The sequence below is a fragment of the Canis lupus genome, chromosome 12, assembly GCF_011100685.1.
Source record: "Canis lupus familiaris isolate Mischka breed German Shepherd chromosome 12, alternate assembly UU_Cfam_GSD_1.0, whole genome shotgun sequence".
Lineage (NCBI taxonomy): Eukaryota > Metazoa > Chordata > Mammalia > Carnivora > Canidae > Canis > Canis lupus.
Genome location: NC_049233.1, coordinates 33,269,431 through 33,292,248, shown reverse-complemented (window position 1 = coordinate 33,292,248; position 22,818 = coordinate 33,269,431). Strand labels below are relative to the sequence as shown.

General features: G+C 35.6%; 1 protein-coding gene across 10 annotated transcripts in view; it reads right to left on the bottom strand.

Annotated features, from left to right (window-relative positions):
- Window positions 1-4,503: 4,503 nt before the first annotated feature.
- Window positions 4,504-22,818, bottom strand: part of FAM135A (family with sequence similarity 135 member A) — a 132,536-nt gene continuing 114,221 nt past the window's right edge. For 6 of the 10 annotated variants that reach the window (XM_038554450.1, XM_038554448.1, XM_038554452.1 and 3 more), the window contains 4 exons: window positions 22,585-22,736; window positions 20,568-20,678; window positions 9,020-9,133; window positions 5,725-5,930 (listed from right to left, as the gene is read on the bottom strand). In XM_038554450.1, coding sequence (XP_038410378.1) covers window positions 5,725-5,930; window positions 9,020-9,133; window positions 20,568-20,678; window positions 22,585-22,736 — 583 coding nt within the window. Of the gene's footprint in view, window positions 5,931-9,019; window positions 9,134-20,567; window positions 20,679-22,584; window positions 22,737-22,818 lie in introns of all 10 variants that reach the window. The other 4 variants (XM_038554449.1, XM_038554454.1, XM_038554457.1 and 1 more) reach the window with 2 other exon arrangements.

Below are 22,818 nucleotides of genomic sequence, written 5' to 3'. Positions count from 1 at the left end.
CTCTTAGAGGCCTGAACTTTATCTCGTACACTTTGCCTGGAAGGAGACGTGGCTTGAGACAAAAATACATAATTTTATGGGCTCTGGCTTAGTCATGTGATCAGGGACTGGGACTGTAAAGGTTTTGGAATAGTTCTTTGGAACAGGACTTCTCAAATCACCCCAAAACATAAGATTGTTTGGATCTCATTGCTTAAAAAAAAAAAAAAAAAAAAAAGCTCCCATTTCAGAAGGGCTATTAATCAAAATAAGATAACTATTACTTATCTATTACATCATAATACATTATACCAAAATTTGGTATTGTCTTAAATTTTGTTTTTGTGGATCAGAAAGGCAGCAGCCAGTGTGCCTCTGGCTCTAGGTCTTAAAGGAGGTTGCAGTCAAGCTCTTAGTTGGAGTTCCAGTTTCATATGGAGGCACAACTGGGGGAAGATCTGCCTCCAAGCTTACTAGTACAATTATTGGCAGGATTCGATGCTTCGTGGGCTTTGGGACCAGAGGCCTCTTTTAGTTCTTGCTATGTGGGCTTCTTCAAAGATCATCTCACAACATGGCAGCTGGCTTTCCACGGAATGAGTGAGAGAATGAAACTGCTAAAGTAGAAGCCACAGGATTTTTGTAATCTCAAGTTTTGATGTATTCTATCATTAGAAGTAATGTATTCTTTTGATGTACTCTATTTGAAGTCAGTATATCCAGCACCCTCTGAAAAGGGAGGGGTTACACAAAGGGTGAATACCAGCAGATGGGGATCACTGAAGACCATTTGAGACCACAGTGAACCTCTTCATAGATATCAGTCAGCCTCATTCCCCTACCACTGTCCGCTAGTCACAGTGGCACAGAGACATGCATAGATTTTTAACATAGTCTTTTTCCCTGCCAAGACAGATTGGCTAGCACCACTACTTGCAGTGAACAATCTGTCCCCCTGATAAAGGACTATGTAGCTAGCCTGGGTGGCAGGTTTGATTACAATGGAACCCTACTATAATGAAGGAGGTAGCAACTTGTTGTATAGTAACAATTATACTGCATTTGGATTGGTTTCTGTGACTTATGCTTCTTTTATACGTTCTGTGTATTTACTGAATACCTTATACTAAATACACCTTATATAGCATCCCATACAAAAGTGCTTACCAAAGAACTCACTCTCCTGTGAAAAATGTAGTGATGCCTGTGGCATTAGCAAGCCTTATCACATATCCCATCAGACCAGAAGCAACCAGTCTTATAAAGGACAGCTCTACTGAAGGTTTACTTTTTTTTTTTTTTTAAGGTTTTATTCATTTAAGATTAAAAGTGAGAGAGAGCATGAGTGGGGAAACAGCAGAGGGAGAGGGAGAAGTAGGCTCCCCACTGAGCAGGGAGCCCGATGCAAGGTGGAGGGGAGGGATTGGTTCCCAGGACCCTAGGATCATGGCCTGGGCTGAAGGCAGACACTTGACTGTGCCACACAGGGATCCCCAAAAGATTTACTTTTGTAACAGGATGAGAAAATACACTTTGGGATGCTGTCCTAAAGGACTTGGCATATATTTCCAATGACTTAACAATTTCAGTGTTATCTCTTCTATGGACAGAATAACTGGATCCAAAGAGTAGCAGAAGGATGAGTACATGATACACTGTTCATATATTTTGCTCACCATTGTGGGGAGAAATAATCTGCCATGGGTCCTGGGCCTCCCTGCATATTACTGCTGAGTATACCAATGGCAAGGCTTATCTATCTCCTGAAACAGCAATTTCTGTAGCTGGTCATATGGGCATTTAAATATAGCATTACTACAATAGAACTGCCGTTCCCTTTGGGGGAAAAGAGACTGGCTTGTTTGCTGCTTGCTCAAAAAACGCTTGGCCCTTGGCCCTGGACTTTTCTCCTGTGATGCAACCCAATGTGTGTACAGGTGTCATCTGCCACTCTCCATCACTGTGGGGTTCCAGGAACTAGTGCAAATATGCTGATGCTTGGCTATTTTGCTGTAATAAAGTCTTTTGTACTCTGGAGTCTCCTGTCCTTTAGCAAGCAAGCCTATAAGTAGGATAAAATCTTAGACCCTCAACTGTGTTTACCATCCATCTCCAAGATTCCAGATTTTTTTGGTGTACTAATTTTTGTTTCCAGAGTGGGATATAAGGGGACATGATGTTTCCTCTGCATTGAAGTTGGGAATTGTAACCTGGTCATTTTAGCTCGTTCCTCTAGGTAAGGAGTTAGAAAAAGTGGTTATGGCAGTAGCTGGGGTGATTGGCCCTGATGACCACAGAAATGGGAGTAGAAAGAGGAGTCTGATTAGAGCTTGGGAAATCATATCTCCTGGAATACCTCCTCACAATACCATTTTGAATTATAAAAATTAAGCAAACATTTGCAACCATGTATAGGCAAGACCACTCAAGCCTCAGATCCTTGGAACATGCACTAGGTAAATCTCATCCAGTTGAGATCCTCAAATACAAAGGAAACAGGGAATAAGTGGCAGTGGTGAGAAGTCATAACCATCTAGCTTCATGGCCAGTGGCAGAATTGAGGACTGTATTTAGCATAATTTTAACATAAATCAGAGACTTTGGGACAAAACATGTTGCTCCCCATATCCTACCCTAGATATTGTTTCAGTTTGTCTATAATAGGGTTCTGAAATTTGTATTTTATAAAAATGTATTTATTTATTCATGAGAGACACACAGAGAGAGGTGAAACATAGGCAGAGGGAGAAGCAGACTCTTTGTAGGAGCCTGATGCAGGACTCGATCCCGAATCCCGGGATCATGGCCTGAGCTGACAGCAGCCGCCCAACCGCTGAGCCACCTAGGCTTCCCTGAAATTTGTATTTTTAGTAACTCAGGTAATTATCAGCAAGGATGCTGGCAAAGCCCTGCTCTAGTTATATTTTCTTCCTCACTGGTACATATATATGCTTATGTATTTAATAATTTCCCTTTTCTTTCCTATGTTGTATATAGATGTAGTAGTGGTTAGGTCACGATTCTGTTTATGGGTTACATACTACTGAGATAAGATCATTACAGAATTAGAGGAGGGGACATCATACGGAGATTCTGGACTTGAAAGTGGATGAGGGATAATACAGTATTATGTATTATGCAAATGCATACATATGGGAGGAGTGTTATATGTAAATGTTGGAAAGAGATGGGACTACAGTAGATCTCTGATGTTTTTATTTTGGGTGTTCAGTCATCACACTCATTTCATATACTTGTGGATCTGGTGAGAGAAATGGTCTCATCTTCTACTATGGAAGCTGAAGTCAAATATATTTGCTATCTTTGATGCTTGAAGCCTGAGTGCTGGTACAAAAATAACCTTGGTCAGAGGTATCTGTGTGGCTCAGTGGTTGAGCAACTGCCTTTGGCTCAGGTCCTGATCCTGGGGTCCTGGGATTGAGTCCCACATCAGGATCCTTGCAGGGAGCCTGCTTCTCCCTCTGCCCATGTCTCGGTCTCTCTCTGTGTCTCTCATGAATGAATAAATAAAATCTTAAAAAAACAAAAGAATAACTTTCGTCAGTAGGACATTCCTATCAGATTCGGATTTGGAATGAGTGATTCAGATGACAGAAGTGTTTGGAATCCAGTTTTCAGAGGCACCACTGCCAGAAGATGTATACACAAACTTCTAGTTCTTCTTGAGGTCAGAACTTAGCTATGATTTTGGTCATTTAGCTTCCCTTGGCTTCTGTTTTCCAAAGTTCATTCTCCAGCTTTTCCAACAATTCCATGAGTTACCTAACATTCTTCCAACAAATTTTTTCTGCTTAACTTAATCATAATTGTTGTTGTTGTTGTTTTTTGCAACAAGAATTCTTACGGGCATATACTTTAATGAGATTCATGCTCTAGAAGTCAATTATACTATTTCAGACAATCACTTCCCCTTTCCCTCAGGACCCCAATCCACTCCTACAATCTGCATTTGGAAGTAAATATATGATAGTTTCCCTGGTAAATGAGAAGTGAAATCTGTTAGATTTTAAACTATGATCATTGATATGCTTTTGAAAACTGTGTCAAAGCAACCAACAACCAATAAGCCATGTCATACGAATAATTTACCGTCACATACAATTATATGATTATGAGTAAGAATGAATCCTTTGATAAACCTGGAAGATTATTATACAAACTTAGAATAAGCATATTTCAAACTCAGGGCCAAGGTATGTGGAGATGAAAAATGTGTGTGGCAAAAATATGTGGTAGTTAATGCATATATTTATATTTTCCAGTTATAATGTACTTGGTATATTATTGCTTAGTCAATTCATTGGATTTTCAAATACTTTTACAAAGTAAAGAATTATGGAGAGCCAGTGAAATACCTTTTAACTACTTAATATATGGAAAAGACATAAATTATAAAAATACAAAGGCTGTAAGTTATATAATCATGCTGGTCTATACAATTAATATAGTCTATCCAACTATAAATAAAAATATACCCCTAGTATTCTGAAAATAAGCAAGTGGTTTATCTGTTCCTCCAGATAGTCATTTGTTCATTTATTAACACCAGAGGCCATAATAACACAATGCTAAAAATAAAACATGCATTATACAACACATACTTACAAAAACCTCTGTCCATCACAATTGGCAAATGCAAACAGACCTATCCATCCTTAGTGCATTATTATTTTCACAAGTAAAATAGGAAAGGAAAATAGTGAATTTAATGCTATTCAGCACCTTTAGGAAAGTCAAAAGACTTAACATCTCCATATATCAAAAACATTTGCATCTCTATCACCAAACATGTAATTATTTTGTTCCATTTTTAACATGAATTCTTTTATTTACATTACTTTTTAGTTCAACAAATTTTAATAATATTTAAAAATTATCTAAATTCATAAAAGTATTTCATAAATTTCAACACTTAAGTATTATTTACATACAAGAAAGTCCATGAAAAAAGTTAAAGAAATGTAGTCAGAAAGTTCAAGCAACACTACCAAATGTAGCAAAATTCCAACCAAATCAAAGCAGAGGGCATTCAACATTCAAAAATTTCTAGATGCTGCTAACATGAACATGAAAAAGTTCCAGTAATAAAAGTCAATGTGAGAAATAATGTTGAAATCACCAGTAGAAAATATATTTTAATAAGCATGACATATGTTTAATAGCAACAGTAATGACTTTTATAGAAAACTTTTATAACATTGTCATTTATGAACTACCTGGTTTGACAGGGCTAGAGTTGATTTCAAAAAATATACTTTAGCAGCCATAATTTTATTTCCAGTTAAAACATAGTAAAATGTTAAAAGTAAAATGTATAATTAACTAAATAATACCCCAATACTAGAAAATTTAAAATCCCATGCTATTCTTGCAATAAATGGCCTCTAACAGGATGTGTCTGATGTAAGGATTGTGGAAAGCCAATAATAAACAATCAGATATACATATGGGCTTAAAGTTTCACTGAAATACTTATGTAGCAAAATATATGAAAAAGTAATAGAAAAGTAAAAAGATAAAATTAAAAAAATATTGCACAGCCACATTACCTAGAAAGGAAAGTTGATGTTTAAAAAGCTCTAAACATGGATGATATAAATTATCTTCCATATAAAAAGGTATAAATATTTCTTAGAACTTATCAGCCTCTACAGTTTAATATAATACATTATTTGAATCATTGTTGAATGAGGTAATTATCAAGTCTCTAACAATGTTTTTATCCTATTGGAAATATTTGAGGGCAGCAACCAGAAAGAATTTCTCTAAAAATATTTCCGAATCAAGAACAGCTATATGTGCAGCTCTCCCAATGAGTGAATCAGCTGTATTGGGCAATGCATTGATGACATTGTATCGAACCAAATTACACTCCTTGCTTTGTAGAACTGGGCGAAGCAAGTTGTGGATCATTTCTGAATAGATTTGTCCTATGGAACAAACAGAAAACAAGAAAATTAGTTTACATGAATAACTGAAAAAATTCTATGCCAACTTTTATATAATTTATAAAATTTAGTCATATTATTTCTATTTAAAGCAGAAGAATGTCTTTTTTTTTTTTTTTTTTTTTTAATTCATGGGAGACACACAGAGAGAGGCAGAGACACAGGTGGAGGGAGAAACAGGCTCCTTGCAAGGAGCCCGATGTGGGACTTGATCCCAGATCCTGGGATCCTGCCCTGAGCCAAAGGCAGACGTTCAACCACTGAGCCACCTAGGCATCCCAGAAGAATGTCTTTTAAAAGGTTTCTTTTTCTTGGACTATCATTTTTTTTTTTTTTTGGACTATCATTTTTGAGACTGTTCTATAAAAAATACAAATAACCACATTACCTAGCCAAGTGAAACTAATACATTTATTATAAATTCTTATAAATTTGATTCTTTTAATTCAAAGCAATGAATATAACAGAGTAAATAATTTTATCCAACATTAGGTCACTTATGACTTGTTAACTTATTATGAAAATAAGATAGCCATGCTAAGACATTTTGCCTTTTATATATTATAGGGAATAGTCAGTGATACTGTAATAGTGTTCTATGGTGACAGATGGTAGCTACCCTTGTGGTGAGGATAGCATAATGTATAGAAAAGCTGAATCAGGGATCTCTGGGTGGCGCAGCGGTTTAGCGCCTGCCTTTGGCCCAGGGCGCGATCCTGGAGACCCGGGATCGAATCCCACGTCGGGCTCCCGGTGCATGGAGCCTGCTTCTCCCTCTGTCTATGTCTCTGCCTCTCTCTCTCTCTCTCTCTCTGTGTGACTATCATAAATAAATAAAAATTATAAAAAAAAAAGAAAAGCTGAATCACTTACTATATGGTACACCTGAAACTAATGTAACATTGAGTGTCAGCTACACACACACACACAAAAAAAGACATTTTGCCTTTTAGAACTTTTAAAACTTGAACCTATAGCAAGTACTTTAAAAATGTTTCAGAGGCATTCAACATTATCCAACATATTTCCAAATTATTCTAAAAAAAAATCAGTAACTTCCTATAGTCAGAAGAACAATATAAGTTTGGCTCAAGATCAGACAGGATCCTTTTTTGGTCTAAGGATTTATTTAATGCTTGGTTTTGCTTTTAATCTCAAAACTGTTTCTCCCTCTTTTTGGCTAATCCTGACAATGAACTTATTGAGGTCATTCTCAGCATTAAAGATGAAGGTTAGATATACATAAAGGCACAAACTGCCTTACAAGGGGCGAAAGAGTTTTTAATGCTTAACTACAGATGAGTGCTAACACATATCCATGGACCTGTGGATTTTATAGGCAAGTATCACATTTCTAAGGAGGGGCAGGGTTTCTCTCTGAGGAATCATGAGAAGGGAAAAGTGTATAGAAGTACATTTAGAGAAAGAAGAGAGAGCTATTAAAGACAGAGATTAACACATCAGATAGATTCATAGAAAACTCCCACCTCTTCTCTTAGTTTTCACTGTGAATCAAGCTGGATTTCTGGTTACATGCTACTTGAAAAATATTTTTATATAGAAGTAGTCCAAACCTGTCTTGATTAGATCCCCCCTGTCCCCCCGTGGCACAGAATCTGTTAAAACAAGCACATTTCTCTAGTTTCTATGACCCATCTGAAGGTTAAATCTCTTCTGAATTTTCCCCTAAGTTCCTATAGAAGTTGACAACAATAAAAAAATTATTCTGATGTCACGAAACGCTAAAAAAATATTTGTTAAATGAATAGAGTACCTACTATGTATGTGCCAGGCATCATGTTAGACAATGCCAATACAAATGTGTATAAGGGAGATTCCCTGCTTAAAGAGACTGTTTACTGTTAAAATGTGGAAAAAGCAAAGAATTAAGAGTTTGCTTAAAAATCACCCTCATTCCAAAAAAGGAACTGAGCAAATATGGGAGGTTGGACACCCAACCAAGTTCTTGCCCTAATCCTGTAATTAATTAATCGCCAGTGACTCTGGATCAGCCACTTAGCATCTCAATTATAAAATAAGTAAACAGGGCACATTGTGTGTCTGCCTTTGGTCCAGGTTATGATCCCAGGATGCTGGGATCAAGTCTCACATCGGGCTCCCCATAGGGAGCCTGCTTCTCCCTCTGCCTAGGTCTCTGCCTCTCTCTGTGTGTCTCATGAATAAATAAGTAAAATTTGTTAAAAAGTTAAAAAAATAAAATAAGCAAATAGGATGCAAATCTCCTGGTTCTAATTAGCTATGATTTAAATTTCTTTTGTTATTCAAGATAGCAATAACAAAAGAATAAATATATAAAATCTTTATTACTTTATTGAAGTAAAATAAGTCTTTGCTTCCATCTTTGACTAAAAGCAAGATACAGCAGATCATGCAGCATGATGATTACCATAATCACCAATCCCAATAATCCAGAGGAAATTAAACTACAGATTACTTTTGAGGCAGCAAAATGAAGGGCATTTATAATTAGGAAAAGAACTCTTTCAAAAGAATGATTTTTTAAAAAGATTTTATTTATTTATTCATGAGAGACACAGTGACAGAGAGAGAGAGAGAGAGGCAGAGACACAGGCAGAGGGAGAAGCAGGCTCCATTGCAGGGAGCCCGACGTGGGACTCGATCCTGGGACTCTAGGCTCACGCCCAGAACTAAAGACAGACACTCAACCACTGAGCTACCCAGGCCTCCCAAGATGATTGTTTTATTGGCAAAACCATTTCACATGGCAGGAGAAAAGAAAAGAAGAAAAAAAAGAGGAAGGATAGCTGTTAACATCAGTGGGTGAAAAAGAAAGTAAAATGAAAGAAAGATGAAAGAAAGAAGAAAGTGACTACAAAAAAAATTTGGGAAAAAGCTCAGGTGTAGTTACAACTGTTTGAAATACTTTTTTTTTTTTTAATGTATAGGGAACTCCATATAAAATAATGATTCAGTCATAAGCAGGCATTTAAAATAATAATAAAAGTGATCAACTGACATATAAAAAATGTTATGGGATGCACTGTCAGAGAAACAAATGGAGATGAAATACTTCCAATTTATTTAGTTACCTGACTGTTTGTCCTTTAATGCTGTTTTACACATTTCAATGCGGGCAGAGTGATAAGGAACATAGCGATCCTGTAGAGATCCCACTAGCACAACATTTTTGAAATAATGAAGCCCTATAAAGAAAAAATACTGAATTATAATGCAACCGGATTAATTAGCCAGATTTAAAATAACTTAGTAGTATACTATATGACAGGAAATTTTTAATTTCCTCAATAGTATTAAGTTTATAGCTTTAAAAATTTTTTTAAATTTATTTATAGGGGCACCTGGTGGGCTCAGTCTGATAAGCCTCTGAATTTGGTCATGATCTCAGGGTCTTGGGATGGAGCTCTGCCTCGGGATCCCTGCTCAGTGGAGAGTCTGCTTCTCTCTCCTCCTGTCCCTCCCCCCACTAGGTGCTGGCTCTCCCTCTCAAATAAATAAAGGTTTTATTCATTCATTCATTTATTTGAGAGGGGGAGAGAGAGAGTCCACACACAAATGACAGGGAGGGGGAAGGCAAAGGGAGAGGGAGAAGCCAACTCCATGAGGCCAAAGGCTCTTGATCTGAGGACCTGAGCAGAAATTAAGAGTCCCAAACTCAACTGACTGGGCCACGTAGGTGCCATAAATTTATGGATTTTACATCAGATGAATTCTTTTGCCAAATTTCTATATATTATCTATAAAAACCCCTACCTTCACTGTATACAGTTTATGTGCTGGTATGAGAAATGTCTGTACTGAGTGAGGCAAGGATTGTGATGTGGTGGTGTGGAGGTACTGGAGGGATTAGATATGGTGGGCTAAAATTCTATAGGAAGTATTTTATGACTTTCTTACTTTCCAGAGGATATTTCTCAATATTTAGGACTATTTCTCAAAGAAAAAAATTATACTCTTTCATAAAAATAAAATGATTTCAAATGAAATCATTTGAAGCTGACTTAAGTTTTCATTTGACTATTGCCTAATATTACTATTTACTCCTTATTTGTATAATGTTAAGAGGATACGTACTTAGATTTTTCAATAATAATAATGAGTTCTATGATCCATCCACCTGACTTCAGTCCCTCCATATTTATTTTTTAGTAAATTAGGTGAATTTAGGGTTTGTGATACATTGAATTAACTCACTTAAGTACTGAAACCAGGTTCCTGGCCACCTTATTAACCGTAATGTGTAGCTCTAATAATAAATAAATAAATAATAAAAAATCATGTGTCATTAAATAAGATACAAACCAATAACAACAATACATTAGAACTGGGGTATTTACTTGAGGGCATATAATTTTGTTGTGGAACATTCCAGAGTAAAATTTTGATACTTTTTGCCTACTGGAATTCAGATTCTGTCTCACAGGCCAATTGTGGGGACTACTGTGGATCCAGAATATAGGAAGCCTTTGTAGATGCTCCTTTCCCTCTCAGAATTTATGATCCTAATGAAAGATCCTAGACCTTCACACAGGTAGATGAGACTGTTTACAGTCTCTATATCAAATATAAGGTTATCTCCTCCCTTTTCTCAATGAGAAGATAACACTTGGGGCAATTTGAATATACAAAATTCTAGGGATATAAATGAAATAATCAATGTCTATAATATACAATTACACAAACATTTAAAATGATATTTTAGAAAAATATTACTAAAAATGGATTTTTTCCCTTCATCCTTACATTTCGTGACAAATTAATTCTACTTTTGGCATCATTTGAAATCAATGTAACATTAGTGCTACTCTGGGAATTATCTATGTGTCCCTAGAGCAGAGATCTTACTGGTACACATTTATTTACCCTCAAGAGTAATTTAAGACTTTCCATACTTGAAACTAATGTAACAATGTATGTTAATCATACTTCTATTTAAAAAAAAACCCTTCCATGCAAAAGCACAATATTAGTATTAATATCTTATTGAAAAATTTATTAAAATTAGACTACTAAATTTAAAATGTACTGTCTTAGGAATCACATTTAGAAATGATAGTATAGTATATTTATATCAGTGTCAGGATCTTTGATTTTATTTATTTCGTTGCTAGGGAATCTGAGAATTAACAGTTTTCTTAGAAATACCCTCATCTAATATTTACTGATTTTGCATACTTCCATTCCACCCAGCTGCCTAAACCCGCAGAGACAGACACTTCCCTCAAGGAACTCAGTCTGGGGCAGCCCCAGTGGCCCAGCGGTTTAGCGCCACCTTCAGCCCAGGGTATGATCCTGGAGACCCAGGATGGAGTCCCATGTCGGGGTCCCTGCATGGAGGCTTCTCCCTCTGCCTGTGTCTCTCTCTGCCTCTCATGAATAAATAAAAAATAAAATCTTTTTTTTTTTTTTTTTTTTTTAAAAAAAAGGAACTCAGTCTGAAGCAGTGATTCTCAACCTGAGTGTCATTTCCTTGTAGAAGCAGATCAGAATCTCTGCAAGGAGCTTCTGCTTCTGCCTGGAAGGTTTGCTTTTTGTATCAGCCAAGACCCAAGTTAGTTAAATAGACTGACTCTCTTTGAATCTTTTGGTTTTAATCCCTATCTAGCAATGTTGGCTAAGCAGGGCAGAAACTCAAAGTGAAACATGATAGGCCCCTGAGATGCAATGCTGGTACGAATTACACAAGTGCCCCAGCTATACTGAAGTCTCGCTAATGAAAGTGTCTGAAGTCTCTACTGGGAGTCCTATTCTAGGTTCATCTTCTCTGCACCTACACAGATGCTACCTGCTCAAGATAACCTAGTTATCGGCCTTTGGGTTAGCACTTCACTCAGTCCTGCGAGTGGCTAATCCTAGTTTGAAAAGTTACTTCTAACTTGGGAAAACAACAGTTCCCCGTTTAACTAAAAAATTTCGGAGTATATTAGTTACTTTTCAGGTACCAAGAAAGAGATTAAAATACATCTTCAATATTTTTGTGGACTGTATAATAAGATGATTTCTGTATGAATGCTATAATGGTATGGTAACTTTCATCTTCATTATTTTAGTCTTCCTGATACTTCTGGCAACACATTTTTTTCCTAAAAATTTTAATGGGTTTTAAAGCAGTTCATATTGACTCATTTTCTATTTACCCTCTAGAATTGGCTCAAGCAGTAGTTCTAAACTGGTGGCTCTGCACCTAAAGGGACATTAAGCAGAGTCTGAAGACATTTTTGTTATCACAACCAGGGGGACTGGAGTGATGAGGGCATGGAGGAGGCTGTGTGCTACTGGCATTTAGTAGGGTGAGGCTAGGGATGCTACTAAGTATCTTAAAATGCATAAGACCACCCCTGATGATGAAGATTTATCCAGCCCAAAATGTTAATAGTGCTGAGATGAAGAAAACCCTGTGCTTTTAAAACTGACACATACTAAAATATATTACACTATTCTTATTTTTACTCATTATTTTACATTTGAAAGAATTTGCTTCCCAAAATGTTAGCTGATGCTGGTTCTTTCCTACACTTTCAGAAACAAAATACAAATGTTACTTACAAATCAATGGATACCTATTATTAAACACCTCTGTAATCTGCTGGAAGAAAAGATTCTCTTGTGCCATAGTAGCACAGCAGGAAATCTCCTTAATTATTATATTTTCTTTGTCAGAACTCAATAGCTGGTGAAGAGATGCTAAACAGATGTTTTTTGGGAAAATCTTAAAATAAGGTGTTTCTGCAATTCCAACAATAGATTTTCATTGGGCTATTTTTGAGCCCTCATTGCAGAATGCAAGAATGCCCATGGTCCTCTTTATGTAATCTTGACTGCTTCACCACAGGTGTCACTAAATACGTATGTAATATACACTTTACACTTTACAATGTAGAATATACCTTCTACGTTGTTCTAGTTTCTTCATCTTCTTTCTTTCTTTTGATACTCAATGCTGAGACACTAGTATGCCATAACTATACTGTGTAATTTGTAGAATGCAATAAGGTTTTTGGGTCATAAGTTGTTATAAAAATTTAATGAATGTTTATAATTTTAACACCTTAATCAAAATAGATAATTTCCTCTTAAAAGTAACATTTCCTTAAAGCTTTACTAGATCTTTTGTGTTCAAACAAAAAAGGCAATACACACTTAATAAATATATGGTTTTTACAAAAACATAACATTTCTCAATTTTTTAAAGAAATCATATAAATTATTTTATGCTTTTAAATGCTTCTTTAATTTTAAAATAATAAATAGCTTTTAATTAAGGAAAGCTACTAATGATACATTGCAGAAAAGACTGTTTCAAAAGGGTAGGGGCTTTGCTTAAATAAAAAAAGGAAAATAGTAGAAGGATGGAGTTTGCTTTAGATAGGTTATTTTAGGCTTTCCCAAAAGAACAGTAAATTGGCTGTTCAGAAGAAACTGAAGCAATAAGTGGACAAGGACATCTATGACCTCATAGCTTTACCAGCAAAATATAAAATAAAATTATAGAAAGTATTGTTTGATTATTTAAAAACACCTGAGAGGGGCACCTGAGTGGCTCAGTGGGTTTAAGCATCGGCCTTCAGCTCAGGTCATGATCTCAGGGTCCTGGGATAGAGCCCAGGGCTCCCTGCTTAGCGGGGAGCCTTCTTCTCCCTCCCCTTATTCCCCACCCCCTGCTGTGCTGTCTCAAATAGATAAATAGAATCCCCCCAAAAAAATTAAAAAAAAAATAAAAACACCTGAAAAGTATGTATCAGTTAAGTAAGCATTGCTTTATGTTTTGTTTTACTTATCTTTCTGATGTGAATCCAAATATAACTACTTTGTAAATAAAGTAATTTACATATGTTATAATGATAAATTATTATGTATTTATATATTATATATAGCTATGTAATTATATGTGTGTGGGTGTGTGTGTGGGTGTAGGAATTGACCACTCATTTCTCACAATTTTCTAGATGACCAAAAAAACCTCAAAAAACAAAACAAAACAAAAACTAGGGAAAAACAAAGCTCAAGATAGACTTGGACCACCTCTGTCATAATTTAAAAATCAACTAGTGAGTATGTTGATATTTAAAACTGCAATTAGAAACAGTTTCTAAGGTTCCTGAAAATATGCATTACTGGCTAAACATGACACAACTGGAACATGCATGACTGCTTACTAGCTTTATGACTTCAGACAAGTTACTCAACTTCTCTGTGCTTCAATGTCCTCATTTGCAATATGGGGCAATAATAGTCTTAATAAGATTAAATAAGCTAGCATATATATATGTGTGTGTGTGTGTGTGTGTGTGTGTGTGTGTGTGTTTAGATAGTACCTGGAATATAGTATGTGCCATATGTGTGTTGGGTATTGTTATTTATTCTTGTATTTTAGTATTATCTAATGCATTGCTCCTGATTATTAGAAAATAGCATTCTTTCATGTTAGTTCAATTCAGATGTATATTAATAGACTTATATTTGGGTACAAGTAGAAATCTTAAAACAGGGATGCCTGGGTGGTTCAGCAGTTGGGCATCTGCCTTTGGCTCAGAGCTTGATCCCGGGATCCAGGATCCAGGATCGAGTCCCGCATGGGGTTCCCTGCAGGGAGTCTGCTTCTCCCTCTGCCTGTGTCTCTGCCTCTTTTTCTGTGTCTCTCATGAATAAATAAATAAATCTAAAAAAAAAAAGAAATCCTAAAACATAAATACAATTTTAATAAGTCATTTGAGTAATTTTTTATAGCCAGTAATACTGACATTTAGATGAGCTAATTTTTAATAGTTTTGTTAGAAAAATCTCCTAAAACAGATTTGTGATGGTAATGTGAAAGCAAATTTTTATAATTTAAAATACTAGTATTATTTTAGTTCAGGCACTCTTCATTTAGAGCTATTTTTTTACCATCTAATATTTATTGAATTTTGTGCTATTCAAAACAGTAATTGTTCCACATGGATTATCTCATTCGATCCTTTAATAGTCTTGAGGAAGACACTATTATTCCCATTTTACCAATGAAGAAACTGAAGCCTATTTAGATTAACGATCCTACTCAGTTTTGCAGCTAAAACTAGTATCTACGATTGACTTTAGGTTTGGCTCATAAACAGTTATTAGGCTGGTACAACTGGAGGGAAGGTATGAGTCTTGTCATGAACTATAAGGCAAATAGTCAATTAGTACCTTGTAAGCAAAAGTTTTAACTAATCTTTAAGAAATAACTCAAGTGCAAAAGATCTACTCACATCTATTAGTAATTAGAAATAGCAGTACAAATATCTGTTCAGATGGGGGAAGGCCATGGATTATAGAATTTTTATTGTAAAATTTTATTTATGCCTTCTTTAGTGTTTTTATTTTCTTATGTTGCTACTATTCCTATTGCTAATTTTACTTTGTAAAATACAGCATAAATATGCAGACCCCAGGGAACATTTATATTTGGTTTTGCCTTTCATACATTTCCTAACTTGTCAACAGCAGTGGTACAAACTTCATGTACCTAGAACACAGTAGTTCCAGTTAGTGTCATAAGTTTTTCCCACGTGAGTACTATACACTCTATTTGATTTGTAGGCATATCTTGTATTTTAATGAATCAAGTAAATATTTCTGTGCACTGTATGTAACTTATTGCTGCTTTGTACTTTTATTTTTTTTTTATTTTTATTTTTTTGCTTTGTACTTTTAGAAACAAAACATAAAACTTGACCTATAAAAGAACTTTTCTTTCTCTGATTCTAATGACAGACAATACATGAAATAACCATTCCAAAATCTCTTTCTCACATTAATAACATTTAAGGCAGAACCTTGAAAAGGTTAAAACAGCACTCAAACGAAGTGGGCATTATTCAATTAGTAAATCTATCCAGTGTTTACATCAAATGTTTCAGGAGCAGAATGTAGGACACAAGGGATGAGAATGAAGGTAAAAAATAGATTTAAATGCCTACGGCTTAGATTACAAATTCAAGTTACTTCCAATTTGGAACTATCAGTCACCAAATACATAGGTTTGATTTCCAGCTTACCATATAATATTGACCTGCCTTTGGACACTGAAAATAGTATTGAAAAGACCATTCATTGATGCAGTGAGTTTATACTGAACACTTACTAAGGGAAGGACTATAGTAAATACTGCTTATGTGAGGAGTGGGAAAGAGTTGTCACAAATGGATCCTATTATAGAAAAGGAAGTTAAGGTATATAAAAGTGACTATATGAGATAAACTGTAACAGGTATGGTAAATGAGGTTCATATATAATACCATAAGAGTTCAGTTATAACATTAACAATCTTGGGAAGTAGAATGCAATCCTACTTCTTTAAGTGGGATCAAAGATGACATTGAGATATTTCAAACTAAGTAATGTAGAAAACAGAGTACTATTAAAAAATTTTGAAAGAAGAGTTCGTAAAAGAAGACAATATGTTCAGGTTTAGACATATGTTTCAATATAAGTAGAGATGTCTAGCACACAAATGAAGACTGGAATTCATTAGTGAGGTCAGTTTGGAGGCGTAAGATCTGGGATATATATATAAATATTGGGCAATCAATTAGGCACTCAGAATAGAGGAGCATTAAATCAGAGAGGGCCACAAGAAAGCTTTTTTTAAATTTTTATTATTTATGATAGTCACAGAGAGAGAGAGAGAGAGAGAGAGAGAGAGAGGCAGAGACATAGGCAGAGGGAGAAGCAGGCTCCATGCACTGGGAGCCCGATGTGGGATTTGATCCCAGGTCTCCAGGATCGCGCCCTGGGCCAAAGGCAGGCGCCAAACTGCTGCACCACCCAGGGATCCCCTCAAAAAAGCTTTTAATAGCAAGTGGTGTTTGAGTTTAATTTTAGAAGATGGAAAGAATTGGTTCTAAAAAGATGAGTAAGCACATGGGGAGGAATGGTGGTAGAAAGAGCATGGGTGAATGTTAAGTGTAAAACATGTGGCATGCCTAAAACAAAGGATGTGTGCATGGGTGGAGTAGGATATGAAATTAGTAAAAGAATCAGGAACCGGATTGTAAAGGATTTGATGCCCTAAACCATGGAATTAAAACTTCATCCTGAAAGCCACAATGTACCATGAAAAGATGCTCAAACAGAAGCAATATGGTTTGATTTAATTTTTAGAAGATACTTTTATCTAATAAGGAAATGAGATGAGGGAGAAGAGGGCATACAAGAGGCAGAGTAACCAGTTTGGACGCTATAGCAATAATCTTAGTAAAAGTGATGAAGGTTGAATTAAGGCAGTGGCAAAGAGAAGAGAGAAGACTCCATTAGCTATAAAAGAAGGCTGAATGTTTCAGGGCTTAGTAACAAAGCAGATGTGTGGGGAGACTGAGAAAAGTCTAAAAAACAACTTCTAAGTTTTTGGCTGGGCAAATGGTGGTAGATGTGGAATTGAAAGAAATTAATCTGAGGGAAAAGATGAGGTATCTGAAAACACTGCATTTGAGGTAACTGTGAACCATCTAAGTAAATGTACTTAGTAGGTAGCTGGACATATCAGTCTAGAATATAGCCTAGAAGACTGAACTAGAAATATATATTTGAGTTACCAATGGTGAAGATGGATATGAAATGATGCTATCAAAGAAGAATGTATAGAGTGAGAAGAGCAGATGACAGAAGCTGGAGCCCAAGAATACTTCTATTTAAAGGGCAAGGCGAGAAAAGGAATCCATGTAGGAAGCAGAGAGCCAATATGGAAGAAAACCAGGAAAGGCTGATACAGAATGGGAAATAGGAAAGTATTTCAAAAAGGGCATTTTAAATATAATGCCAGCATGTTTAAATAAAAGGAAGAAAAGAGAGAATTGAATATGGCAAGCTTCAATAGAATGGTGAGGACAGAAATCAGATTACAGTGAATTGAAGAGTGAAATAAAAGGTGAGGAAGTAGAGAAAATAATTGCTTTCTTTTTCAAGAGCCTTAATTCATATATAAAAAAAGAAAGAGAAAAAGAGTCAGTGATGAAAGGAGGTATTTATTATTATTATGACTTAAGATGGGAGAAAATGGAGTAACTTTATATGTTAAGGGATTAGACACTGAAAGGGAGAGTTTATTTACTTTTTATTATTTTTTAAAGATTTTATTTATTCGTAAGAGACACACAGAGAGAGAGGAGCAGAGACACAGGCAGAGGGAGAAGCAGGCTCCCTGTGAGGAGCCTGATGTGGGACTCGATCCTAGAAGCCTGGGATCACAACCTGAGCCAAAGGCAGATGCTCAACCACTGAGCCACCCAGGTGCCCTAAAATGGGAGAGTTTAAAGAAAGAAGGAATGGGTTCTAAAGCAGAAGGAATGGGTTCCAAAACTAGAAGGAAAGCAAAGGTGTGCTGTTTGTAGGTAAAAAGAAAGGAAGTAGGAAAGTTCTCGCTTGATGGCCTTCACTGTCACAGATAAAGTAGGAAACAAAGTCATTAGTAGAAGTTGTAGTTTAGTCTGAGGAAAAGAGGTAAAAAAAACTGGAAAAGCTTTGGGGCACCTGGGTGGCTCAGTCAGTTAAGCATCTGACTCTTGGTTTTGGCTCAGGTCATGGTTTCATGGGTTGTGAGATCAAGCCCTGCATTAGGGTTGGCGCTTAGCAGAATCTGCTTGAGATTCTCTCTCTCTGCCCCTTCCTCCACTTGCACTTAATAAATAAATCTTAAAAAAAAAAAACAACAACTGGAAAAGCTTCTAGAGAATGGTTAGGAAACTATTAGAGTTAACTAGATAGGTACTCCATGGATCTACAGCGGCACTGATCTGCATGTCTGTGTGATCCATTTTGGTAGAACTCAACAAGCCAGGTAAAGAAACAGTAGTATAGGTTGCTGGACGGCTATGATGAAAAAACACTGGGTAAAAAATGTATGAATGATAAAAGTGATAACTCATGGAATCTGGGATGGATCAAGAAGGGAGTAGAACGATGATGAACAGGGTAATTTAAGAAATTGAGTAGGGGCCTTAAATAGTCTAAAAAGCAAATGAGAATAAGGAAGTGAGTGAGAAATGAGGATATATTGTAGTCACAGAACAGAATACTGGTTGAAATTTCAGGGGTGGAATGTAGCCATGGGTATGGGTTCAAAGTGGAGTGGAATGAAGGTTACTACAGTTGAGAAAGGCTCTGTAATGCTTGATGATGTTCTAAAGGGTTGACTTCATCAAATCACCTAAAATGATTCCAAGATCAAGTATATTAAGATCAAAGAAGAATATCTTCTCCCAAACATTAACTGTAAATTTGTCAATGAACCCTTATCAGAATTCCCACTGAATATATGAGGAATGATCAGGAGATTATTACATTAAAGATGACTAGAAGGTAGCAGAAATTTGATGGTACAAACCTCAAAGGATAGTTTTATGACAGCAAAGGAATAATGATTCCAGCTAGAAATGGAAAGCAAGAGGACTATTTCCTCCACTCCAGATGGTACTCAGTAAATGAGAAACTGAGCTTCTCCTATAGCAGGGTTTAGCAAGGTGTGGCCTATAGGATCTGGCCTGCTGCCTTTTTGGTTGTTGTTGGAACATAGCTACACTCATTTGTTTATCTATTATCCAAGGCTATTTTTGTGCTACACTGGTGTTGTTGAATAGTTGCAACAGAGATCACATGGCCTGCAAAGCCAAAATATTTACTATCTGGCCCTTTAGGGAAAAATTTTGCCAACCTCTGTTCTACAGTCAAGGGGAATGGGAAAATGGAGGTTCGGTGGGGAAGTATCTAGGTTTCACTTATGTATCTACTTTTAGAAGGAAGTGGAAACAGCATTTTTTGAAGAAGATAAACATATAAAGTCAGTCTGTTCCCCTCAAATGGAGATTTCAAAGGACACAGTGGAAAGAATATGGTAAGGTCATTTATAGACAATGAGGTTGGCAAAGTAGTAATTGAGGATCTCAGGTTGTAAAAGCTTGGTATATAATGCAAGACGGGGAATATACTTAATAATCAGTTAATAAGAGATGAGTAAAAAGATTCATCCAGGAGTGGGAATTTGTAGAATAACTATTTAGTTAGTTTAGTTTCTGGGGGCACCTGGATGGCTTAGTCAGTTGAACATCTGACTTGATTTTGGCCCAGATAGGAACCTCAGGGTGGTGGTCATGAACCCTGCATTGGGCTGTGTGCTGGGTATGGAACCTGCTTAAGATTCTTTCTCTCTTGCTCTTTCTCCCTCTACCCTCCCGCCGAATAGTTTAGTTTTCGAAATTTTCCATAAAAGTTTTATAGCCCTAGAACAGGAAGGTAGAAGAATATGTGGCAGTTTATAAAAAGGGTTGAGGACTGGGGTAGGAGCAGGAGGACAGAAAGACTAGGACAGGCAGCGGCCCAGTTCAAAAACTGACTTACAATTGGTACTAAATTATAAATGTTAAAAAGTTTAGGATAATTTCAAAGTACTGGTGTTCACAAATACAATCATGTAAAAAAAAATCAAACACAAATACAATCATGTAAAAAAAATCAAACATGTTATTGTGAGTTTATTTCATTACTAAAAAATTACAATTGAAAACTTTTTTAATCACCACAAAGACATGTTGATAATTTGCTAAAGATTTATTTTTAAAAAAGGTTTTCAAGTGAATGTTTTCAAAACTGTTACTATATACTTACCTGCTTTATTACTAAGCCTGTATAAGAAAGTTTGGCGAGGGTCTGAATGATCTCGACATGTCAGTTGTAAAAGAGAACCTGATTTTTTCCATTTCTGCATAAACCACAGACCTACAGAATTATAAATGATATGTGAGTAAAACTGGAAATACGGGGTAACATATACGAAGATTACTAATTTTAGTACACATTTCACTTCAAAAATGACATCTACCAAACTAGCATTTTTTTTAAGATTTTATTATTTATTCATGAGAGACAGAGAGAGAGAGAGAGAGAGAGAGAGAGAGAGAGAGAGATTGAGGTAGAGACACAGGCAGAGGGAGAAGCAGGCTGCATGCAAGGAGCCTGACGTGGGACTCGATCCCAGGTCTCCAGGATCAGGCCCTGGGCTGAAGGCGGCACTAAACCACCGAGCCACCCAGACTGCCCCAAACTAGCATTTTCTTAATAAAAAATGTATTTGTAAAATATTTCCTTCTTCTGATAACTAATATAAACATACATATAAGTTAACTATGGGTTAAAGATGGTTGGTAGACGGCTTGCTATTTCTATCACATTCACTAACAAAACAGATCATGGTTTAAGGAATTTGGGAAAATTATACCTTTAGATATATTTGTTCAAATTATAAAGAAGCAGAGATAGAAAAAACTTCAAATACAGTAGTAGATTTGAATGCTTAAGCTGAGCTTTTAGTCTAGAGATAAATACAGTTATGGTAGACTAACTATAAGCACTAACTCTTGGATGAGCAATTGGTTAATGTTTTTGGTAACAGCTGAATATAATGAAGTTTCATATTTTTATGTATGTATGTATCTATTTATTTATTGGGAGGGGCAGAGGGAGATGGAGAATCTTAAGCAGGCTTGATCTCACAACCCTGAGATTATGATCTGAGCTGAATTCAAGACTCAGATGCTTAACCAACTGAGCCAACCAGGTGCCCCTGAAGTTTCATATTTAATTGTATTTCTTTGTATTATCAGTTACCCAAATTTAAATGTATCTTTCCCTTAATTAAGAGAAACCTCAATCACTCTAGAACGGGTTTTCAAGATTGTCAATATTAATTTCCACTTTTGTTGCTTCTAATATTATAGAGGGGAACAGGGGCAGAAAAGAGAAAAAAAACTCCTTAGTTGATTAAATTTGCAATTGTAGGCCTATTTGGGGAAGTTTAGTGAAGAAAGGAATTCAAGGACTGTATCCTATTTACATTGGGTTCTATTTTATGTTACTCATGGATTTCATCTTTTCCATGCCCTCTTTTTTTCTTTTTAAATATAGGACTAGGTATTTTTTGGATACCACAATTTGGAAAGGAATACAAGGAAAATAGTATGGTTTCTTTATCAGTGAAAGTGAAAGAGAAAACGGAAATAAGAGTTTCAAGGTTCAAAGCCAAGAGACAGAATGAAATCTAATTTATTCCCACAATGGGAATCAATGGACTAAACTAAAAACTACTTAAAAAATCCAAGGGAAAAACCAAACCAAAGGCAAATCAAATATCAGATCTTTCTTAATGAGAATATTCATTCCAATAAAGTCTTAACTTTCATTTTAATTTTTAAAAACATTTTAGAATTTTTTTCATAACATCCTTTTATTTTACCAAACCAAAATCAGAATTAACATTCAATATATACTATTTTATAACTTTATATTAAATATAGATATTTTTATCTGTTCAACTCATGGAATAACAGAATAGCCTGTTTAGAAGATAAACATTTACTGAAAATATTTAGACAGTTTAATGAAAATTAGTTAAAAATGCTCGTCACTTTTGATATATATCATCTCAATATAATTTCATTTTCTGAAATGACTTTTATCAGCTTACTTCATGTGCATGACAAAATAGAAAAATGTCTACATCTTTTGTTGCATGAAATTCCAAGCATGTGACAAGTCAGCTTTAAGATAAACACCAGAAAACATTAAATTTGTATTTAAATTTTCTCCCCATGCCATATTTTTTATACTAAACAAGAAAACTTGTTACCTGTATTAACAAGAGCACTGCTATTGTAGAGTGTACCAAGGTGAGGTCCAGAAAGAGATAAAAAAGTATGAAGTTTGTTGAGGTAATATCTAAACCTTGGCCTTGTAAGCACTGAACGGATTATTAAATTGCCCAACGAATGTCCAATAAAGCTTTAAGAAAAAAAAAGAGACATTTCTCCCATAGTATTAATTTTAAAAAGAAATATTAAAGCTGATACCTCTATATACAGAT